General features: G+C 48.8%; 1 protein-coding gene across 2 annotated transcripts in view; it reads right to left on the bottom strand.

Annotated features, from left to right (window-relative positions):
- cngb3.1 (cyclic nucleotide gated channel subunit beta 3, tandem duplicate 1) overlaps window positions 1-24,484 on the bottom strand; it is a 26,874-nt gene continuing 2,390 nt past the window's right edge. The window contains exons 3-19 of one of the 2 annotated variants that reach the window (XM_061065137.1): window positions 24,236-24,452; window positions 7,546-7,697; window positions 6,780-7,079; window positions 6,495-6,703; window positions 5,781-5,831; window positions 5,605-5,691; window positions 5,387-5,451; window positions 4,914-5,036; window positions 4,652-4,793; window positions 4,411-4,570; window positions 4,222-4,319; window positions 3,780-3,863; window positions 1,803-1,921; window positions 803-955; window positions 529-676; window positions 361-443; window positions 1-323 (exon numbers count right to left, since the gene is read on the bottom strand). In XM_061065137.1, coding sequence (XP_060921120.1) covers window positions 420-443; window positions 529-676; window positions 803-955; window positions 1,803-1,921; window positions 3,780-3,863; window positions 4,222-4,319; window positions 4,411-4,570; window positions 4,652-4,793; window positions 4,914-5,036; window positions 5,387-5,451; window positions 5,605-5,691; window positions 5,781-5,831; window positions 6,495-6,703; window positions 6,780-7,079; window positions 7,546-7,697; window positions 24,236-24,452 — 2,132 coding nt within the window. In that variant the 3' untranslated portion in view covers window positions 1-323; window positions 361-419. The remainder of the gene's footprint in view (window positions 324-360; window positions 444-528; window positions 677-802; window positions 956-1,802; window positions 1,922-3,779; window positions 3,864-4,221; window positions 4,320-4,410; window positions 4,571-4,651; window positions 4,794-4,913; window positions 5,037-5,386; window positions 5,452-5,604; window positions 5,692-5,780; window positions 5,832-6,494; window positions 6,704-6,779; window positions 7,080-7,545; window positions 7,698-24,235; window positions 24,453-24,484) is intronic. The other variant, XM_061065138.1, reaches the window with a different exon arrangement.

The following is a 24,484-nucleotide window of genomic DNA, read 5'->3' as shown; positions in this document are numbered from 1 at the left end:
TTTTCAGAAAATGTGTGCTCAAACAGGCCGTTTGGAGATTTTCCCATCATGACATCACAAAGGGCAGTAGCCCCTCCCCCAGGTGGGTGACACTCCCACAGCTAGGTGTTTGTTCTGCCCTCTGAGTCTGCCTTCTTACCCAGGCCCTTCCAGAGAGGGGGCGTGGTCAGACACAGCTCATTTACATATTTAAAGGTACAGACACAGAAACAGCCTGTTCTGAGCAGGGCTGAAATAGAGGGGTTTATAGACATGATCAAATACAGGATCAGAGTGGATTTAGAACAAGAAACTTCACACACATGTTTTGAGGAGCTCTGAGACTTATTTAAACTGAAGAAGAGGAGGAGAATATGTGACCTTTGACCTTTTCACTCTGTCCTGTCGTCTCTGCAGCTGACAGTGTCACTCCTCAGCTCTCACTTCTTCTCCATTGCGTTTTGCTGTGGACAAAGAACAAACAGACACATTTTATAAAGTCCTGATGTGACTCAGTCTGACTTGATCAGTGTGCAGAATGTTGTGTACCTTCAGTTTATCCATCACGGCTCCTTTCCGGAAGCTTCCGAATGCTTTGAGCAGCTTCGGAGTCGGAGGTTTGTTTCTAAACATAGCCAGACCTTTAGGCTTCTCCTCCACCTTCGCTCCTGCAGGACCTTTGGCTTTGGTCAGCTTCCTACACACACACACACACACACAGAACTGAGCTGCAGTGTAAAATCTGATTTGAATGTGAGGTTTCTGCAGGTTAAACTGGACTGTAACAGACTCTGTGCTGCTCAGACAGCTGAGACAGACTCACCGTCCCTTCCTGGCCAGAACTTTCTGAGACTCGGGGTAGTGGACCAGGATGTCAAACAGGTCCTTCTTCTCCAGGACGAAGAGGTTAGCAAAGCCGTGAGCTTTGACATTAGCTGTGCGTCTGTTTCCTCCGTCTTTAGCGGACTGCAGCAAACTGCGACCCAGATACAGATATAATAAATATACGCATTCATATATCATATAATATCTGGGACAAAGAGTTGACTGTAGGTAGAGGAAGCTTATCCAGGTACTCACAGGAACAGTAAATACAAACTGAACTTACAAAAACGACATGATATCTATCTTTATTCTACAGCAGCTAATAAGAGGATTCAAGTCAAACAGAATCCAATAAGAATAGAAATACGTGTTCATCTTCAGAGAATACACAAACACACCTCTACACTTGTGATCACATAAAACATATGACGGAGCATGCAGAGCAGAGACATCTGCAGGGGAGATTCTGAAATCTGTTGGGGGCCCTCCAACCAGCGTTCATCAGCATCATGTCTGCTGTTATCACGTGTACTCCTCTTCCTCTTTTTGTTCATCTCCTTTTTCTTTGTTGACTCTCATTGACCAACTTTGGTTTTCACATATGCGACGCTCAGTAGGGCCACTAGAGTGATTGCTGTCAAACGGGACGCCCTTAGGGAGGTTTCATACTGTCGTTGAAAACATTTGAACATTGCCTTGTTTATGTTTGTGAGCCTTCAGGGGCCCCTACTGGTCTGGGGCCCCAAGCAGCGCCTTTACACATCAGTGCATGGAGGGCTGCTTTATGAGAGCTGTCTGTCTTCAGACACACTTTAACACTCTGAGCGTCTCCAATGAGTCAAGTTATTACAAGAAGACAAACTGTCCTCCATCATCACAGTCAGAGTCATCGCCTAACTGAGATGAAGAATGATACACACACACACACACACACAGTGACACACACACACACGCACTGATGAGAGTCGATCTCAACATGTCTCAGTCTGCAGACTCACCTGATCTCTCCGAACACACAGCCGGCCTTCAGCGTGACGAACACGATGCTGTTGTCAGGTCCTCCCACTACCTGCACCGCTCCGCTCTTTATGACGTACATCTCTTTACCAATGTCTCCCTGCACAGCACAGGGCGCTCATTACACATTTGTGTTTGGCTGAGGTGTAAAGTAACGAATTACATTTACTCGCGTTACTGTAATTGAGTAGTTTTTTGGTGTACTTGCTACTTTTAAAGTCGTTTTTAAAATCTGTACTTTTACTTAAGTAGGTTTTCTGTATTGTATTGTAATTCGGTACATTTTAAATCACATCTGCCTGCTATGGATGATGTTCCTTCATCGCACCGGAGCGACGAGAGACAGAGAGAGAGAGAGAGAGAGAGGCAGAGAGACCCTTTTCTTGGCTTGGTGCCACTTCAGTTAGTGCAGCACGGATAAGCACCTCCACTAGAGCGGGTCTACCTGCTGAAGTTGTTTATAGACTGATGTCTCATTGTCTTAAGTCTGCAGCTCCGAGCGATGAACAAATTTAATTCCGGAAAGTTTTTCCACAATAAAAGCCCCTTATTGCCATCTCTGTGATGTGCTTTTATTTTGAAGCCGACGTATCAGGAAGTTTGGTGTTATAAGTTACAACAACTTAAAAAATGTCATATGTGTAAAAAAAAAATACTTCAACACAAACAGATTCAGTTAGAAGCTTCAGTAGCTAATAGGTAAACAAACAGTTACTAAAACATCTAATATTTAAACTCATACAGGTTCATTTTAAAACAATACATGGATTATCTTTCATCTCAGGTTTAGTTGCAGCTAAATCAGCCTTTGAGGCTGCATTTGAGACTAAGCAGCCTCAGAATAATAAAACTAAAAAGACTAAAATACTCTTTACACTGTCTATGATTGAGACAAAGACCCTTTTAGTATTTTCTTAAAGAGTTTAAACATTTCCCTTCATAAAACAGCTCATTACTTGAACATATAAGTCTTGATATTAAATTATCCATCATTATTTATATTTTGTTTTTGTCAATGGGGTAGAAAAGAAAATGTTTATCTGAAAAGATAAATCTTTGTAAAGATTTGCCTTTAATTAAAAAAAAATTTGAGATTAATATCCTCTCGTCCTTTTTGCACTACACAGGAGAGATGTGAAAGTAACTTTTACTTTTATTTGAGTACATTTTAAAACTGGTACTTTTACTTGTACTTAAGTAAAATTGTATTATAGTAACAGTACTTTTAATTGAGTAGAATATTTTAGTACTCTTTACACCTCTGGTGTTTGGTAGATTATTTCTTTGTCAATCAGCCACAATGCTTCTTGGCAATAAATCTTATAGTGTTGGAAAGCCAGTTTATTACCCTTTTAAATGTTGCCACATTTGTAAGGAACATGCATTTGTGAGATAAGCAGCAGAGCTGAGTATGTGGGTTGCAGATTTGCAGTCAAGGTTTGCAGGACGATATGGCCGATGGCTCTCTACCCAGACAATCCGGAACAGACTGCACGCAGCCTATGTCCGCTCTCATTGGGCTGCCAGGAGGCCTGCCATGACTGCCCTTCACCATCAGGCCCGTTTGTTCTGGTGTTTGCAACACGTGCACTGGAACCCGAACATGTGGAGGAACATTATGTTCTGCTGAGTCCAGATTCTGCCTATGACAGTTGGATCATAGAGTCAAAGTGTGGAGAAAGACACGGAGAACGCGGGTTCCAGTGCATGTGTTGCAGACACCAGAACAAACGGGCCTGATGGTGAAGGGCAGTCATGGCAGGCCTCCTGGCAGCCCAATGAGAGCGGACATAGGCAAATGTGGCAACATTTAAAAGGGTAATAAACCGGCTTTCCAATGCTATAAGATTTATTGCCAAGAAACACTGTTACACCAAAGAAATAATCTACCAAACACAAATGTCCTTACTTTTTGTGCGATGTTTATGTGTTATAAACATGATCTGATAATAACCGACCTTCTTGACCACAAAGTCTCCCGGGAGATACACGATGGATTTGAGTCTCAGCAACATGTCCACCAACATCTGCTGGTCACAGCCCTGCAGGAGAGACGGGCGGGAGAACAGGGGAGTGTCAGGTGAACAGGTGAGTATCAGGTGAACAGGTGAGTATCAGGTGAACAGGTGAGTATCAGGTGAACAGGTGAGTATCAAGTGAACTGGTGAGTATCAGTTGAACAGGTGAGTATCAAGTGAACAGGTGAGTATCAGGTGAACAGGTGAGTATCAGGTGAACAGGTGAGTAACAGGTGAACAGGTGAGTATCAGGTGAACAGGTGAGTAACAGGTGAACAGGTGAGTATCAGGTGTGTGTATGACCTTCCAAAGTAAACACTTTCAGTGATGTCATCTTCTGTAACTAACAGGTGGAGGTTCAAATCTGAGATTCTGAACTCACCTGAAACAGAGCGATCTTCTGGAAGGTGGCGAGGTTGATGTCCACGGCGATGGCGGTCTTCATCACCAGAGGCATCTTATCCAGCAGCTCAGACTCGTCTGCAGTCCACGGGGAGACAGAAACACGCCGTCAGAACATTTTATCAACATGTCTGAAGATCTTTCCTGAGTCCTCCTCCAGGAGTTTTACCCAGCATGCCCTGAGCGGCCCAGGTGTAGTTGTACCAGGTGCGGACTCTGTTCTGGACATGCTTTGGGATGCAGTTGGTGTTCATGTAGGCCACACAGCCGTCCATCGACGCCCGGAAATAAGTCTGACCAGCTGTGGCTGCTCCGATGACGTCTCTCATCTGAGAAGAAGAAAGACGGACATTAACGTTCTGAAGAGGTGCTTCAGGGAAAGATCACTCTAAACCCCTCCCTCCTCCTACCTGTCCAATCAGACTGGAGAACACAAAGACACCGATGAAGAAGTTTAACATCTGGAAGGTGATCTCAAAGGTGGTGACAGGCTCAGGTAGACCCCCGATGTTGATCAAACTGCGAACTGCAAAGTAGTAACAGCGCAGGTACCTGAGAGAGGACGGACACACTCAGAATCAAAATGAAGAGAAATCTGCACACAAACATCTGGAAACATGAGTCTCTGTTTACACACAAGGACATACTGATGTTTGTTTGGTTTATACGTACGCTGAGCCCTTTCCGCTATAAACCCACGTGGTCGTAGCCAGACCCTGATGCACCGAGGCCACAAAGTACGCACAGGCGTTCAGGTGCAGCATGAAGAGCAGGTAACCTGTGGTCCGAATCACTCTGCATGAGAGACAGAGAGAGAGAAGAGATAGATCAGGTGATTACTGTTGGTTTGACCTGATAACTGCTCTCATATCTGGCAAACCGAGGGTCGTCCAAAACGGCCGTATGGGGATTGCCTTAAACCCGCCTACCTTCTCTGGTCCAAACAAATCCAGATCATTCAGGAGCAGAATCTAAAGTTAGAAGGAGGACATACTGGCTGCTGCATTGTTGTCAGAGAAGCCAGCACTTCAACATAGCATGTTTCCGTAATGTCTGATCATATAGTAAGATACCTTTATCATTTCACTCTCTACACATCTCACTGAGTGGACCTTTATGACGTAATCCAATATTCATTTGTGTACCTCCAGATGTATGCCTTGGCCATGATGCTCTCCAGTCGATCGCTGAACTCAAAGAACGAGTCGATCTGAACACAGAGAGAGAGAGGGAGAGAGAGAGAGGAGAGAGACAGAGACAGAGAGAGAGGGATAGAGAGAGATAGGTAGAGAGAGAGGAAATGGATCATGTGAAAATCTGTCTGTGTTTATTGAGAAATATAAATGATGTTTATGATTCATACCCTGATGAAGCGGTTGAGTCTGTACACAGAGGAGAATTCAAAGTAGAGACAGAGGAGATCCAAAGGTAAGATGCTCATTATATCAATCTGCACAGAGAGGAAGAAAAGAAGAAGAAAGTTACATGAAGGTCTTAAATAATCCTGTTTCATCGTCTGATAGAAAATCACAGTCTCACCTTAAACCTTTGAGATTTACGATAATGAACTTTGGCCATGGCTCTGTCTTTCTGTGGGGGTGGAGGGGGGGGTGGAGAGAGAGAGAGAGAGAGAGAGAGAGAGAGAGAGAGAGAGGGAGGGAGGGAGATAGTTTTTACAGACCTTTATTTACTTTATTGACAGACCACTGTCTCACCAACAGCAAACAAACAAAAATCAACAATGTTCAACTAGCTGTGCCCCCCCCCAACAGGCAGCTTGTACAGGGAGGGAGAGAGGGTTGTGGTAGTTTGCATTTGCTTTTGGATGTGCAGCGTTTCTATATATGCTGCGCGTTTTTCTAAATATATGTCGTTTCATCAGTTGCTGAGCGTGTGACCCCTACCGGCCACCGTAGTTTGGAGCCTCGAATGTGCACACCTGCAGGATTAATGCAAAAAAGATGCAAACTGCAGTATGCACATGAACAATAGGGGGCAGTGTAGAGTCAGAGGGGAGTGAACACAACAGCAGGAACAAAGATGGCAGTGATTATTGAGCTCTCTGGTGCCCTCTAGTGCCTCCTCCTGTAACACACGTAGTGCACGGTCACATAAGTGAACAGTCATGACTCGGCTGGTTGTGTCTGTGAACTCAAGGTTAAACAGGAAGTAGATCTCCAGCCCGACCCGTTAGGCTGCTTCAAGAACAAACACAACCCAACACAGACTCAGTGAACTGAAGCTGAAACTTACAATAATGTCTCCAGCTTTGACAAACTGCAGCCGTGGCTGCCAAAGTACGATGTCGATAACGTTCACTAAGTCACTGAGGATGTCACAAGCGACCCAGTAACGGTTGACGTGTTCACTGTGGTACGGGAACGCCAGCCGGGCCGTGCAGAACCACACATTGTAGTTGTAGGCTACCGCCACCACAGTCAACCAGGCGATGTAGCGACGATCTGCAGAGAGAGAGAAACACAGCTTTTAAGTCGTTCAGGTGTTTTCATGTGTTTGATCTCAGGTGTGCTGCCCCACCTGTGAAAGGGTCGATGGTAGTCCCCAGCGTAACGTCCATCAACTCCTCGATTGGACGGAAGAGGACGTCGAAGCAGGAGCAGCTGATGTCAGGTAGGATCTTTTCCTTCTTCCTGGCCTCCTCCGCCAGCCTCTCCTCCTCCGCCTTCTTCTCCGCCTCCAGCCGCTTCTCCTCGTCCTTCTTCTTCTTCTCCTCTGCCTTTTTCGCTGCTTCTTCTGCCTTCTTTTTGTCCGCTTCTTCTTTTGCTATCCTCTCCTCCTCCTTCTTCCTGATGTAGTCCTCCTTCTTCAGGATCGGAGCTGTGAGAGGAGACAGAGAGAGGCGGTGAGTCACACAGGCTCCTGACAGGTGTTCTGTCTACCTGTGGGCATGTAACTGTCTCTACTTACTGACAGGTGTTCTGTCTACCTGTGGGCATGTAACTGTCTCTACTTACTGACAGGTGTTCTGTGTACCTGTGGGCATGTAACTGTCTCTACTTACTGACAGGTGTTCTGTGTACCTGTGGGCATGTAACTGTCTCTACTTACTGACAGGTGTTCTGTCTACCTGTGGGCGTGTACCTGTCTGTACTTACTGACAGGTGTTCTGTGTACCTGTGGGCGTGTACCTGTCTGTACTTACTGACAGGTGTTCTGTGTACCTGTGGGTGTGTACCTGTCTGTACTTACTGACAGGTGTTCTGTGTACCTGTGGGTGTGTACCTGTCTGTACTTACTGACAGGTGTTCTGTCTACCTGTGGGCGTGTACCTGTCTGTACTTACTGACAGGTGGGGTGATCTCTGGCGAGGTGGCGTACGGGTCGATGGCTTTCTCTCTGAGCACTGCAGTTCGCTCTCTGAAGTTCTTGATCAAACCTCGGAGGGTGTCGTCTGTGTTGCGGAAGTAGACCACAGGAGGGGGCGGAGCTTCTTCACTGACAATAGAAGAATATCACAAGAAACATGAAATTAAATCAGTGATTAGAAATCAGAATTTACTGCTGAGAAAACCGGCTACATGAGTAGTTAATCAGACAGAGAAGAAGAAGAGTTTGAACCATCATTCTTTCTAATACTCTCATCGCTGTGAACCAAGAGAGGCTGAATGAAGCTGAAGATTAAAAAGAGTCCTTTGCCTCTCTTTGAGAGACAGGACAGTGGAGAGAGTTGGACATCGAGTCAGACATTGAGGAGAAAGTCGAACATCGAGGAGCGAGTCGGACATCGAGGAGAGAGTCAGACATCGTGGAGAAAGTCGAACATCGAGGAGAGAGTCGGACATCGAGGAGAGAGTCGAACATCGAGGAGAGAGTCGGACATCGAGGAGAGAGTCGAACATCGAGGAGAGAGTCGGACATCGAGGAGAGAGTCGGACATCGAGGAGAGAGTCGAACATCGAAGAGAGAGTCAGACATCGAGGAAAGAGTTGGACATCGTCGGACATTGAGGAGAGAGTCGAACATCGAGGAGAGAGTCAGACATCGAGGAGAGAGTCGGACATCGAGGAGAGAGTCGGACATCGAGGAGAGAGTCAGACATCAAGGAGAGAGTCAGACATAGAGTCAGACATCGAGGAGAGAGTCAGACATCGAGGAGAGAGTTGGACATCGAGTCGGACATCGAGTCGGACATCGTCAGACATTAAGGTCAGAGTCGGATATCGAGGAGAGAGTCAGATATCGAGAAGACAGTCAGACATCGTGGAGAGAGTCAGACATTGAGGAGAGAGTCGGATATCAAGGAGAGAGTCAGACATCGAGGAGAGAGCCAGACATCGTGGAGAGAGTCAGACATCGAGCAGAGAGTCAGACATCGAGTCAGACATCGAGGAGAGAGTCAGACATCGAGTCAGGCATTGTGGAGAGAGTCAGACATCGAGGAGAGAGTCAGACATCGAGTCAGACATCGAGGAGAGAGTCAGACATCGAGTCAGACATCGAGGAGAGAGTCAGACATCGAGTCGGACATCGAGGAGAGAGTCAGACATCGCGTCGGACATCGAGGAGAGAGTCAGACATCGAGTCAGACATCGAGGAGAGAGTCAGACATCGAGTCGGACATCAAGGAGAGAGTCAGACATCGCGTCGGACATCGAGGAGAGAGTCAGACATCGGGTCAGACATCGAGGAGAGAGTCCGACATCGAGTCAGTCATTGTGGAGAGGGTTGAACATCGAGGAGAGAGTGAGACATCAAGGAGAGAGTCAGACATCAAGGAGAGAGTCAGGCATCGAGTCAGACATCGAGGAGAGAATCGGACATCGAGGAGAGAGTCGAACATCTAGGAGAGATTCAGACATCGTGGAGAGAGTCAGACATCGAGGAGAGAGTCGGACATCGAGGAGAGAGTCGGACATTGAGGAGAGAGTCAGACATCGAGGAGAGAGTCAGACATAGAGTCAGGCATTGAGGAGAGAGTCAGACATAGAGTCAGACATCGAGGAGAGAGTCGGACATCGAGGAGAGAGTCGGACATCGAGGAGAGAGTCAGACATCGAGTCAGACATCGAGTCAGGCATTGTGGAGAGGGTTGAACATCCAGGAGAGAGTCAGACATTGAGGAGAGAGTCAGACATCGAGTCGGACATCGAGGAGAGAATCGAACATCGAGGAGAGAGTCAGACATCGTGGAGAGAGTCAGACATCGAGGAGAGAGTCGGACATCGAGGAAAGAATCAGACATCCAGGAGAGAGTCAGACATCGAGTCGGACATCGAGGAGAGAGTCAGACATCGAGGAGAGAGTCGGACATCGAGGAGAGAGTCGGACATCGTGGAGAGAGTCGGACATCGAGGAGAGAGTCAGACATCGAGGAGAGAGTCAGACAACGTGGAGAGAGTCGGACATCGTGGAGAGAGTCGGACATTGAGCAGAGAGTCAGACATCGAGGAGAGAGTCAGACATCGAGTCAGACATCGAGGAGAGAGTCAGACATAGAGTCAGACATCGAGGAGAGAGTCGGACATCGAGGAGAGAGTCGGACATCGAGGAGAGAGTCAGACATCGAGTCAGACATCGAGTCAGGCATTGTGGAGAGGGTTGAACATCCAGGAGAGAGTCAGACATTGAGGAGAGAGTCAGACATCGAGTCGGACATCGAGGAGAGAGTCAGACATCGTGGAGAGAGTCAGACATCGAGGAGAGAGTCGGACATCGAGGAAAGAATCAGACATCCAGGAGAGAGTCAGACATCGAGTCGGACATCGAGGAGAGAGTCAGACATCGAGGAGAGAGTCGGACATCGAGGAGAGAGTCGGACATCGTGGAGAGAGTCGGACATTGAGGAGAGAGTCAGACATCGAGGAGAGAGTCAGACAACGTGGAGAGAGTCGGACATCGTGGAGAGAGTCGGACATTGAGCAGAGAGTCAGACATCGAGGAGAGAGTCAGACATCGAGTCAGACATCGAGGAGAGTCAGGCATAGAGTCAGACATCGTGGAGAGAGTCTGACATCGAGCAGAGAGTCAGACATCGAGGAGAGAGTCAGACATCGAGGAGAGAGTCAGACATCGTGGAGAGAGTCAGACATCGTGGAGAGAGTCGGACATCGAGGAGAGAGTCAGACATCGTGGAGAGAGTCGGACATCGAGGAGAGAGTCGGACATCGAGTCAGACATCAAGGAGAGAGTCAGACATCGAGTCAGACATCGAGGAGAGAGTCAGGCATCGAGGAGAGAGCCAGACATTGAGGAGAGAGTCAGACATCGTGGAGAGAGTCGGACATTGAGCAGAGAGTCAAACATCGAGGAGAGAGTCAGACATCGTGGAGAGAGTCAGACATCGAGGTGAGAGTCCGACATCGAGGAGAGAGTCGGACATCGAGGAGAGAGTCAGACATCGGGGAGAGAGTCGGACATCGAGGAGAGAGTCAGACATAGAGTCAGACATCGAGGAGAGAGTCGGACATCGAGGAGAGAGTCAGACATAGAGTTGGACATCGAGGAGAGAGTCGGACATCGAGGAGAGAGTCCGACATCGAGGAGAGAGTCGGACATCGAGGAGAGAGTCGGACATAGAGGAGAGAGTCGGACATCGAGTCGGACATCGAGTCGGACATCGAGGAGAGAGTCGGACATCGTCAGACATTAAGGTCAGAGTCGGACATCGAGGAGAGAGTCAGATATCGAGAAGACAGTCAGACATCGTGGAGAGAGTCAGACATTGAGTCAGACATCGAGGAGAGAGTCAGACATCGAGGAGAGAATCGGACATCGAGGAGAGAGTCGTACATCGAGGAGAGATTCAGACATCGTGGAGAGAGTCAGACATCGAGGAGAGAGTCGGACATCGAGGAGCGAGTCGGACATTGAGGAGAGAATCGGACATCGAGGAGAGAGTCCGATATCGAGGAGAGAGTCGGACATCGAGGAGAGAGTCAGACATAGAGTTGGACATCGAGGAGAGAGTCGGACATCGAGGAGAGAGTCAAACATAGAGTCAGACATCGATGAGAGAGTCAGACATCGAGGAGAGAGTCAGACATCGAGGAGAGAGTCGGAAATCGAGGAGAGAGTCAGACATCGAGGAGAGAGTCAGACATAGAGTCAGACATCGAGGAGAGAGTCAGACATCGAGGAGAGAGTCGGACATCGAGGAGAGAGTCGGACATCGAGGAGAGAGTCAGACATCGAGGAGAGAGTCAGACATCGAGGAGAGAGTCGGACATCGAGGAGAGAGTCAGACATCGAGGAGAGAGTCAGACATCGAGGAGAGAGTTGGACATCGAGTCGGACATCGAGTCGGACATCGAGTCGGACATCGTCAGACATTAAGGTCAGAGTCGGACATCGAGGAGAGAGTCAGATATCGAGAAGACAGTCAGACATCGTGGAGAGAGTCAGACATTGAGGAGAGAGTCGGATATCAAGGAGAGAGTCAGACATCGAGGAGAGAGCCAGACATCGTGGAGAGAGTCAGACATCGAGCAGAGAGTCAGACATCGAGTCAGACATCGAGGAGAGAGTCAGACATCGAGTCAGGCATTGTGGAGAGAGTCAGACATCGTGGAGAGAGTCGGACATCGAGGAGAGAGTCAGACATCGAGTTGGACATCGAGGAGAGAGTCGGACATTGTCGGACATCGAGGAGAGAGTCAGACATCGAGTCGGACATGGAGGAGAGAGTCAGACATGGAGGAGAGAGTCGGACATCGAGGAGAGAGTCAGACATCGAGTCAGACATCGAGTCAGACATCCAGTCGGACATGGAGGAGAGAGTCAGACATCGTGGATAGAGTCAGACATGGAGGAGAGAGTCAGATATCGTGGAGAGAGTCAGACATCGAGGAGAGAGTCAGACATGGAGGAGAGAGTCAGATATCGTGGAGAGAGTCAGACATCGAGGAGAGAGTCAGCTATCGAGTCGGACATCGCGGAGAGAGTCGAACATCGTGGAGAGAGTCAGACATCGAGGAGAGAGTCAGACATCGAGGAGAGAGTCAGACATCGTGGAGAGAGTCGGACATCGTGGAGAGAGTCAGACATCGAGGAGAGAGTCAGACATCGTGGAGAGATTCGGACATCGAGGAGAGAGTCGGACATCGAGTCAGACATCGAGGAGAGAGTCAGACACCGATTCGGACATCGAGGAGAGAGTCAGACATCGCGTCAGACATCGAGGAGAGAGTCAGACATCGAGTCAGACATTGTGGAGAGGGTTGAACATCGAGGAGAGAGTGAGACATCGAGGAGAGAGTCAGACATCAAGGAGAGAGTCAGACATCGAGTCAGACATTGAGGAGAGAGTCAGGCATCGAGGAGAGAGTCAGACATCGAGGAGAGAATCGAACATCGAGGAGAGATTCAGACATCGTGGAGAGAGTCAGACATCGAGGAGAGAGTCGGACATCGAGGAGCGAGTCGGACATCGAGGAGAGAGTCCGACATCGAGGAGAGAGTCGGACATCGAGGAGAGAGTCAGACATCGGGGAGAGAGTCGGACATCGAGGAGAGAGTCAGACATAGAGTCAGACATCGAGGAGAGAGTCGGACATCGAGGAGAGAGTCAGACATAGAGTTGGACATAGAGGAGAGAGTCGGACATCGAGGAGAGAGTCCGACATCGAGGAGAGAGTCGGACATCGAGGAGAGAGTCAGACATCGAGGAGAGAGTCGGACATCGAGTCGGACATCGAGTCGGACATCGAGTCGGACATCGAGGAGAGATTCGGACATCGTCAGACATTAAGGTCAGAGTCGGACATCGAGGAGAGAGTCAGATATCGAGAAGACAGTCAGACATCGTGGAGAGAGTCAGACATTGAGTAGGACATCGAGGAGAGAGTCAGACATCGAGGAGAGAATCGGACATCGAGGAGAGAGTCGAACATCGAGGAGAGATTCAGACATCGTGGAGAGAGTCAGACATCGAGGAGAGAGTCGGACATCGAGGAGCGAGTCGGACATTGAGGAGAGAATCGGACATCGAGGAGAGAGTCCGATATCGAGGAGAGAGTCGGACATCGAGGAGAGAGTCAGACATAGAGTTGGACATCGAGGAGAGAGTCGGACATCGAGGAGAGAGTCAAACATAGAGTCAGACATCGATGAGAGAGTCAGACATCGAGGAGAGAGTCAGACATCGAGGAGAGAGTCGGAAATCGAGGAGAGAGTCAGACATCGAGGAGAGAGTCAGACATAGAGTCAGACATCGAGGAGAGAGTCAGACATCGAGGAGAGAGTCTGACATCGAGGAGAGAGTCGGACATCGAGGAGAGAGTCAGACATCGAGGAGAGAGTCAGACATAGAGTCAGACATCGAGGAGAGAGTCAGACATCGAGGAGAGAGTTGGACATCGAGTCGGACATCGAGTCGGACATCGAGTCGGACATCGTCAGACATTAAGGTCAGAGTCGGACATCGAGGAGAGAGTCAGATATCGAGGAGAGAGTCAGACATAGAGTTGGACATCGAGGAGAGAGTCGGACATCGAGGAGAGAGTCCGACATCGAGGAGAGAGTCGGACATCGAGGAGAGAGTCAGACATAGAGTTGGACATCGAGGAGAGAGTCAGACATCGAGGAGAGAGTCGGACATCGAGTCGGACATCGAGTCGGACATCGAGTCGGACATCGAGGAGAGATTCGGACATCGTCAGACATTAAGGTCAGAGTCGGACATCGAGGAGAGAGTCAGATATCGAGAAGACAGTCAGACATCGTGGAGAGAGTCAGACATTGAGTAGGACATCGAGGAGAGAGTCAGACATCGAGGAGAGAATCGGACATCGAGGAGAGAGTCGAACATCGAGGAGAGATTCAGACATCGTGGAGAGAGTCAGACATCGAGGAGAGAGTCGGACATCGAGGAGCGAGTCGGACATTGAGGAGAGAATCGGACATCGAGGAGAGAGTCCGATATCGAGGAGAGAGTCGGACATCGAGGAGAGAGTCAGACATAGAGTTGGACATCGAGGAGAGAGTCGGACATCGAGGAGAGAGTCAAACATAGAGTCAGACATCGATGAGAGAGTCAGACATCGAGGAGAGAGTCAGACATCGAGGAGAGAGTCGGAAATCGAGGAGAGAGTCAGACATCGAGGAGAGAGTCAGACATAGAGTCAGACATCGAGGAGAGAGTCAGACATCGAGGAGAGAGTCTGACATCGAGGAGAGAGTCGGACATCGAGGAGAGAGTCAGACATCGAGGAGAGAGTCAGACATAGAGTCAGACATCGAGGAGAGAGTCAGACATCGAGGAGAGAGTTGGACATCGAGTCGGACATCGAGTCGGACATCGTCAGACATTAAGGTCAGAGTCGGACATCGAGGAGAGAGTCAGATATCGAGAAGACAGTCAGACATCGTGGAGAGAGTCAGACATTGAGGAGAGAGTCGGATATCAAGGAGAGAGTCAGACATCGAGGAGAGAGCCAGACATCGTGGAGAGAGTCAGACATCGAGCAGAGAGTCAGACATCGAGTCAGACATCGAGGAGAGAGTCAGACATCGAGTCAGGCATTGTGGAGAGAGTCAGAAATCGTGGAGAGAGTCGGACATCGAGGAGAGAGTCAGACATCGAGTTGGACATCGAGGAGAGAGTCGGACATTGTCGGACATCGAGGAGAGAGTCAGACATCGAGTCGGACATGGAGGAGAGAGTCAGACATGGAGGAGAGAGTCGGACATCGAGGAGAGAGTCAGACATCGAGTCAGACATCGAGTCAGACATCCAGTCGGACATGGAGGAGAGAGTCAGACATCGTGGATAGAGTCAGACATGGAGGAGAGAGTCAGATATCGTGGAGAGAGTCAGACATCGAGGAGAGAGTCAGACATGGAGGAGAGAGTCAGATATCGTGGAGAGAGTCAGACATCGAGGAGAGAGTCAGCTATCGAGTCGGACATCGCGGAGAGAGTCGAACATCGTGGAGAGAGTCAGACATCGAGGAGAGAGTCAGACATCGAGGAGAGAGTCAGACATCGTGGAGAGAGTCGGACATCGTGGAGAGAGTCAGACATCGAGGAGAGAGTCAGACATCGTGGAGAGATTCGGACATCGAGGAGAGAGTCGGACATCGAGTCAGACATCGAGGAGAGAGTCAGACATCGATTCGGACATCGAGGAGAGAGTCAGACATCGCGTCAGACATCGAGGAGAGAGTCAGACATCGAGTCAGACATTGTGGAGAGGGTTGAACATCGAGGAGAGAGTGAGACATCGAGGAGAGAGTCAGACATCAAGGAGAGAGTCAGACATCGAGTCAGACATTGAGGAGAGAGTCCGACATCGAGGAGAGAGTCGGACATCGAGGAGCGAGTCGGACATCGAGGAGAGAGTCCGACATCGAGGAGAGAGTCGGACATCGAGGAGAGAGTCAGACATCGGGGAGAGAGTCGGACATCGAGGAGAGAGTCAGACATAGAGTCAGACATCGAGGAGAGAGTCGGACATCGAGGAGAGAGTCAGACATAGAGTTGGACATCGAGGAGAGAGTCGGACATCGAGGAGAGAGTCCGACATCGAGGAGAGAGTCGGACATCGAGGAGAGAGTCGGACATAGAGGAGAGAGTCGGACATCGAGTCGGACATCGAGTCGGACATCGAGTCGGACATCGAGTCGGACATCGAGGAGAGAGTCGGACATCGTCAGACATTAAGGTCAGAGTCGGACATCGAGGAGAGAGTCAGATATCAAGAAGACAGTCAGACATCGTGGAGAGAGTCAGACATTGAGTCAGACATCGAGGAGAGAGTCAGAAATCGAGGAGAGAATCGGACATCGAGGAGAGAGTCGAACATCGAGGAGAGATTCAGACATCGTGGAGAGAGTCAGACATCGAGGAGAGAGTCGGACATCGAGGAGCGAGTCGGACATTGAGGAGAGAATCGGACATCGAGGAGAGAGTCCGATATCGAGGAGAGAGTCGGACATCGAGGAGAGAGTCAGACATAGAGTTGGACATCGAGGAGAGAGTCGGACATCGAGGAGAGAGTCAAACATAGAGTCAGACATCGATGAGAGAGTCAGACATCGAGGAGAGAGTCAGACATCGAGGAGAGAGTCGGAAATCGAGGAGAGAGTCAGACATCGAGGAGAGAGTCAGACATAGAGTCAGACATCGAGGAGAGAGTCAGACATCGAGGAGAGAGTCGGACATCGAGGAGAGAGTCGGACATCGAGGAGAGAGTCAGACATCGAGGAGAGAGTCAGACATAGAGTCAGACATCGAGGAGAGAGTCAGACATCGAGGAGAGAGTTGGACATCGAGTCGGACATCGAGTCGGACATCGAGTCGGACATCGTCAGACATTAAGGTCAGAGTCGGATATCGAGGAGAGAGTCAGATATCGAGAAGACAGTCAGACATCGTGGAGAGAGTCAGACATTGAGGAGAGAGTCGGATATCAAGGAGAGAGTCAGACATCGAGGAGAGAGCCAGACATCGTGGAGAGAGTCAGACATCGAGCAGAGAGTCAGACATCGAGTCAGACATCGAGGAGAGAGTCAGACATCGAGTCAGGCATTGTGGAGAGAGTCAGACATCGAGGAGAGAGTCAGACATCGAGTCAGACATCGAGGAGAGAGTCAGACATCGAGTCAGACATCGAGGAGAGAGTCAGACATCGAGTCGGACATCGAGGAGAGAGTCAGACATCGCGTCGGACATCGAGGAGAGAGTCAGACATCGAGTCAGACATCGAGGAGAGAGTCAGACATCGAGTCGGACATCAAGGAGAGAGTCAGACATCGCGTCGGACATCGAGGAGAGAGTCAGACATCGGGTCAGACATCGAGGAGAGAGTCCGACATCGAGTCAGTCATTGTGGAGAGGGTTGAACATCGAGGAGAGAGTGAGACATCAAGGAGAGAGTCAGACATCAAGGAGAGAGTCAGGCATCGAGTCAGACATCGAGGAGAGAATCGGACATCGAGGAGAGAGTCGAACATCTAGGAGAGATTCAGACATCGTGGAGAGAGTCAGACATCGAGGAGAGAGTCGGACATCGAGGAGAGAGTCGGACATTGAGGAGAGAGTCAGACATCGAGGAGAGAGTCAGACATAGAGTCAGGCATTGAGGAGAGAGTCAGACATAGAGTCAGACATCGAGGAGAGAGTCGGACATCGAGGAGAGAGTCGGACATCGAGGAGAGAGTCAGACATCGAGTCAGACATCGAGTCAGGCATTGTGGAGAGGGTTGAACATCTAGGAGAGATTCAGACATCGTGGAGAGAGTCAGACATCGAGGAGAGAGTCAGACATCGAGGAGAGAGTCGGACATTGAGGAGAGAGTCAGACATCGAGGAGAGAGTCAGACATAGAGTCAGGCATTGAGGAGAGAGTCAGACATAGAGTCAGACATCGAGGAGAGAGTCGGACATCGAGGAGAGAGTCGGACATCGAGGAGAGAGTCAGACATCGAGTCAGACATCGAGTAAGGCATTGTGGAGAGGGTTGAACATCCAGGAGAGAGTCAGACATTGAGGAGAGAGTCAGACATCGAGTCGGACATCGAGGAGAGAGTCAGACATCGTGGAGAGAGTCAGACATCGAGGAGAGAGTCGGACATCGAGGAAAGAATCAGACATCCAGGAGAGAGTCAGACATCGAGTCGGACATCGAGGAGAGAGTCAGACATCGAGGAGAGAGTCGGACATCGAGGAGAGAGTCGGACATCGTGGAGAGAGTCGGACATCGAGGAGAGAGTCAGACATCGAGGAGAGAGTCAGACAACGTGGAGAGAGTCGGACATCGTGGAGAGAGTCGGACATTGAGCAGAGAGTCAGACATCGAGGAGAGAGTCAGACATCGAGTCAGACATCGAGGAGAGTCAGGCATAGAGTCAGACATCGTGGAGAGAGTCTGACATCGAGCAGAGAGTCAGACATCGAGGAGCGAGTCAGACATCGAGGAGAGAGTCAGACATCGTGGAGAGAGTCAGACATCGTGGAGAGAGTCGGACATCGAGGAGAGAGTCGGACATCGAGTCAGACATCAAGGAGAGAGTCAGACATCGAGTCAGACATCGAGGAGAGAGTCAGGCATCGAGGAGAGAGTCAGACATTGAGGAGAGAGTCAGACATCGAGGTGAGAGTCAGACATCGTGGAGAGAGTCGGACATTGAGCAGAGAGTCAAACATCGAGGAGAGAGTCAGACATCGTGGAGAGAGTCAGACATCGAGGAGAGAGTCGGACATCGAGGAGAGAGTCAGACATCGAGGTGAGAGTCAGACATCGTGGAGAGAGTCGGACATTGAGCAGAGAGTCAGACATCGAGGAGAGAGTCAGACATCGTGGAGAGAGTCAGACATCGAGGAGAGAGTCGGACATCGAGTCAGACATCAAGGAGAGAGTCAGACATCGAGTCAGACATCGAGGAGAGAGTCAGGCACCGAGGAGAGAGTCAGACATCGAGGAGAGAATCGGACATCGAGGAGAGAGTCGAACATTGAGGAGAGAGTCAGACATCGTGGAGAGAGTCAGACATCGAGGAGAGAGTCAGACATCGTGGAGAGAGTCGGACATCGAGTCAGACATCAAGGAGAGAGTCAGACATCGAGTCAGACATCGAGGAGAGAGTCAGGCACCGAGGAGAGAGTCAGACATCGAGGAGAGAATCGGACATCGAGGAGAGAGTCAAACATCGTGGAGAGAGTCGGACATCGAGGAGAGAGTCAAACATCGTGGAGAGAGTCAGACATCGAGGAGAGAGTCAGACATCGTGGAGAGAGTCGGACATCGAGTCAGACATCAAGGAGAGAGTCAGACATCGAGTCAGACATCGAGGAGAGAGTCAGGCACCGAGGAGAGAGTCAGACATCGAGGAGAGAATCGGACATCGAGGAGAGAGTCGAACATTGAGGAGAGAGTCAGACATTGAGGAGAGAGTCAGACATCGAGGAGCGAGTCGGACATCGAGGAGAGAGCCAGACATAGAGTCAGACATCGAGGAGAGAGTCAGACATAGAGTTGGACATCGAGGAGAGAGTCGGACATCGAGGAGAGAGTCAGACATAGAGTCAGACATCGAGGAGAGAGTCAGACATCGAGTCAGACATCGAGGAGAGAGTCGAACATCGAGGAGAGAGTCGGACATCAAGGAGAGAGTCGGACATCGAGCAGAGAGTCAGACATCGAGGAGAGAGTCAGACATCGAGGAGAGAGTCAGACATCGTGGAGAGAGTCAGACATCGAGTCAGACATCGGGTCAGACATCGTGGAGAGAGTCAGACATCGTGGAGAGAGTCGGACATCGTGGAGAGAGTCGGACATCGAGGAGAGAGTCAGACATAGAGGAGAGAGTCAGACATCAAGGAGAGAGTCAGACATAGAGTCAGACATCGAGGAGAGAGTTGGACATTGAGGAGAGAGTCAGACATAGAGCCAGATATCGAGGAGAGAGTCAGACATCGAGGAGAGAGTCAGACATCGAGGAGAGAGTCGAATATCGAGGAGAGAGTCGGACATCGAGGAGAGAGTCAGACATAGAGTCAGACATCGAGGAGAGAGTCAGACATCGAGTCAGACATCGAGGAGAGAGTTGGAAATCGAGGAGAGAGTCAGACATCGAGGAGGGAGTCAGACATCGAGGAGAGAGTCAGACATCGAGGAGAGAATCGGACATCGAGGAGAGAGTTGGACATCGAGGAGAGAGTCAGACATCAAGGACAGAGTCAGACATCGTGGAGAGAGTCAGACATCGAGGAGAGAGTCGGACATCGAGTCAGACATCAAGGAGAGAGTCGGACATCGAGGAGAGAATCAGACATCAAGGAGAGAGTCGGACATCGAGGAGAGAGTCGGACATCGAGGAGAGAGTCAGACATAGAGTCAGACATCGAGGAGAGAGTCAGACATTGTGGAGAGAGTCGGACATCGAGGAGAGAGTCAGACATAGAGTCAGACATCGAGGAGAGATTCGGACATCGAGGAGAGAGTCGGACATCGAGGAGAGAGTCGGACATAGAGTCAGACATCGAGGAGAGAGTCAGACATCGTGGAGAGAGTCGGACATCATGGAGAGAGTCGGACATCGAGGAGAGAGTCCGACATCGAGGAGATAGTCAGACATCGTGAAGAGAGTCGGACATCGAGTCAGACATCGAGGAGAGAGTCAGACATGCTGAGAGAGACAGAAGAGGAAGTTAACTTCAGATCATTTGTGGATTTGGGCGAGTAGATCAGCTGTCTATGTCCCACCAGAGAACACATGATACGCCTGCAAACGTCACTCGGAGACGGGCAGTCACACCTTGAATTTAAACTCCAGAGGGAGGCCGACATGATGTAGTGACTCCAGACTCTAAGAAAGCAGATGATGACGTCCTTCTTATATACAGCCTAAGAGTGTAAAAGTGTCTTTCCTGTTTTTATTAAAACTGTTAAAAGATGGTAAATGCACACAGCTTTGATTTCTTTTTCTTAGTTAACCTCAAAGAGAAAATATTTGAACTTCTTAGAGAGTTTAATTCTAACTCAACTACTGTGTGTTTGCACAAGAACACCTCTAAATATATCCTGTAGAGCGGTGGTGCCCACACTTTTTTGGCTTGCGAGCTACTTTTAAAATTACCAGGTCAAAATTATCTACCTGCATTCAAATATGCTAAATATATGTATTTATAAATATATATATATATATATATATATATATATATACACACATATATACTGAATATACTTTATATATATATATGTTGGCATACCTTGACTCACTGCATTAACCCTTATGGTACAATACAATTTATTACATTTATGGTCACTACCTTACTCTGATGACTTGCACTGAATGGAGTCAGCCAGGGTTGCACAGTCCGGACAGTAGCTGCTGGTAGCCAGCCTCAAACAGGCTTCCAAATGATCATCAGTCATGGTGGAACGGTATTTGGACTTAATAATCTTCATGTGGGAAAAGGCTGACTCGCACAAATAAGTAGAGCCGAATAATGCAGTCAAGGAGGTAGCACATTTTCTCATGTTTGGGTACTTTTCCTCTTTGAGTAAGTTCCAAAACTGTCCATGAGCCCTGGACTTCAGCTGAATGTCAGCCTGTAGTGTCAACATCTCATCCTCCACTGCAGACGAGTTCAGGTGAAAAAGTGTCGCAATTTTTGATGCAAGTGAATCAACCTCAATATCTTCCCTAAATGGGTAGCACATGAATGTGGCGATTGGCTCGAGTAAAGCAAAGTCTTGAAACCGTCTGTCAAAGTCTGACAGACAGTTTTCAATCTGCTCTGTGTAGCGCGCACTGTCAAGTTGCGCACACGCCTTCCCTTGAGTCTCCAGCTCCGATGTGAGGTTTTGAAAGTTCCCCAAATCATGGTGCTGCATCTTTGAGGACAGAAGTTGCATTTTACGTTTGAAAGCATTAACTGAACTGATCATGTTGACCACGGTTTTGTCTTTTCCTTGCAGCTCTAAATTGAGCTCATTCAGCATGTTAGTGAGATCAGTTAATAACGCCAAATCAAGCAGCCACTGATCGTCATTAAGTGGCTTGTATTCTGCATTTTTACTGACAAGAAGAAACTCCTTTATCTCCGGACAGAGGTCTCGAAATCTCTGCAGGAATTTCCCCCTACTAAACCATTTTACGTCAGTGTGTAACAACAGGTCAGAGTAGCTGCAGTCAGCCTCCTCCAGATGTGCACGAAACAGCCGTCTTTGAAGAGATCTCGCTCGAATAGAACAGACGATTTTCGTTGTCACATCCATTATCTCTTTCATGTTTAGCATTTTTGCACATAATGCTGGTTGGTGTATTATGCAGTGGTAGTTAAGGAAGTCCGGGAAAGCATCGTCTTCCCTGCACTTGGCAATAAATCCATTCAAGCGGCCCACCATCGCGGGCGCACCGTCCGTGGTGATTGACATTAATTTGCTCACCGGGAGCTGGGTTTTCAAAATAAAGTTTTTGAAAGACTGAAAAATGTCCTCTCCCTGCGTGTGTTCCTTCATGGGCAGTATTGTTAACAGCTCCTCTTTTGCAGTCATATCGGTAAACACCATCCGAATAAAAATGCACAATTGGGCTGTATCACTTATGTCCGTTGACTCGTCTAATTGCAACGAGAAACACTCACAGTCCGCGATGTCCTTCCACAGCTGCTGTGTCAAATCATCTCCCATTACTTCACAGCGCCGTGTCACTGTACTTCTTGATAGCTGAAGAGCTTTGATTGAAGATAATATTTCGGGTTTATTTTTAAAGTCCTGAAACAACGAGTCAGCTGCCTCAACGAAGGCCTCTTTGACCATCTCTCCCTCTTGGAAGGACTTTTTATGCTTAATGATGGAGTGACTCACCCGGAACGATGCTTCAGTGGCTGCCTTTACTTTTAAATTCACATGTGAAAAATTACTGCTGTCCGGTTAACGATTTTAGTTCAGTCACCCTTCTCTTTCTCAGCTCGCTTTTCGGAGGGAAATCAGTGTCGTACTTGAACAGTTCGAAAGTGCCTCTCCACATTTCCCTTTTTTGGAATAGCAATGGTAGATTGACAGATCAGACAAATGCACTTTGAATATGAAAATCCTCCTCCCATTCCGCATGGAAATGGTAAGTTTTTGGTTTCTTACTTGGTCCGGCTCCCCCATTCATTTTCCTTCTTTAGTAGCCTATATATAATTTTGAAGGCTTGATATAATTTTACCGTAAGCTAACTCACGTTTTCTACGTGGTGACCTGGTGGTGACCCGTGTTGTTAGAAGAGAGGAGAGTAGTTGTCATTAACGGTTTACCCAATGAACACAGACTGGCCGCCCTGTACGTCAATTAAGTTTTTTTTTTGTTTTTTTTTAATGGTGCGCGATCGACCTATTGGGCATCCCTGCTGTAGAGTATAAATAAAGAGTCTCTCTGCTCGCTCTCACTCAGTCATAAGGCTAAGCTCCTAATCTGCTTTCCTTCTTTAGGAGTCCCGGGCTGCAGCCTCAGAGAGATCAGAGCTGCTGATAACAGACTGTAAGTAGAGAGCAGAGGGAGGGGGAGGGGTTAGGGCGGGGCTACCTCGGCTTGACAGGTTGCTACCAATGGCGATCTGAGAAATCTCTCTTTTTACTAAGGACATCACAGGCTAACCGAAGTTAGCTCGCCATTCATAAAACAGCTACTGTGAATAATGGATGCTTATTGCAAAACAAGCTAGCACTATAGCTAATGATGCTAGAAAACATGGACGTGTGTCTCAGTGACATCACTGAAGAAGGCTTATGAAGCCAAAGTGCCTCTCAGCTGTGAGGCGGAGCGAGCTGAGCTTGCTGCGGAGTAGGGCTCAGAGTAGAAGGGGAGTGCACACACGACCAAAAAGCAACTGCGCCCGTTGCTAGGTGACCGAAACAATACTTTTTTCCAAACTTTTTGGACGCGCAGTATTTGTTTCTGTCCACTAATAAGTAGAAAGCTCTGATCTGTTCTGCTGAGGAGGAGACGAGCAGCAGAGAAGAAGAGGGTGTGTTCATGAAATCCTCAGGGCGAGTTTAGGCGATACACTCTTGCGCGGAGCAACACAATGGACAATGAATTGGCTTGACACGTTGCGCCCACCTGAAAGCCCCTTGGCGATCAATCTAGAAACAGGCAAAGAGGCGGGGCTTAGCCTCCTGACAAACAGCTACAACATACCCATCCTTCAAATAATCCAAACAGATGGTTTATAGCTTTTGAATGATGATGAGCTAAAGAGACTAAAACACTAATGGTGCTTATTACTGTTGGTAAAAAATGTCATTTTAATATAGGACCTAAAAGTAACTTCTTAGCTTTGGCAGACGGCCTCAAGGAACTGCAGTTTTTGGAAGTTTAGCATTGGCTTCTGTTTTCTACACTTGCTGTTTGCTTTGGATGCCAGCTCACTACATGATCACTTCCAGCAACAAAGACCAAACTAAGCACCAACAAGGAGCCCGAACGCTCGGCTTCAAAGCAGACCAGCATGTGATGTCACACTGAGCATGTCCACATCTCATACACAGTTTCGTTGCATCAGCCTATCCCAGCAAGAAAAATTTGAAGAAGAGGCATTCTTACACTTTAGATCCCTCTGCACCGGCAGGAGCTGCAGCAGGAGGAGGAGCTGCAGCAGGAGCAGGAGCAGGAGCAGGAGCTGCAGCAGCTGCAGCAGGAGTAGGAGCTGCAGCAGGAGCAGGAGCAGGAGCTGCAGCAGCTGCAGCAGGAGCAGGAGCTGCAGCAGCTGCAGCAGGAGAAGGAGCTGCAGCAGGAGCAGGAGCAGGAGCTGCAGCAGGAGCTGGTAGAAAAACATAGAATAATTCAGTTAGA

This window comes from Labrus mixtus, chromosome 19 (assembly GCF_963584025.1).
Source record: "Labrus mixtus chromosome 19, fLabMix1.1, whole genome shotgun sequence".
Taxonomy (NCBI): Eukaryota; Metazoa; Chordata; class Actinopteri; order Labriformes; family Labridae; genus Labrus; species Labrus mixtus.
Note: the sequence above shows the minus strand (reverse complement) of the source record. Positions and strands in the feature narration are given on the sequence as shown.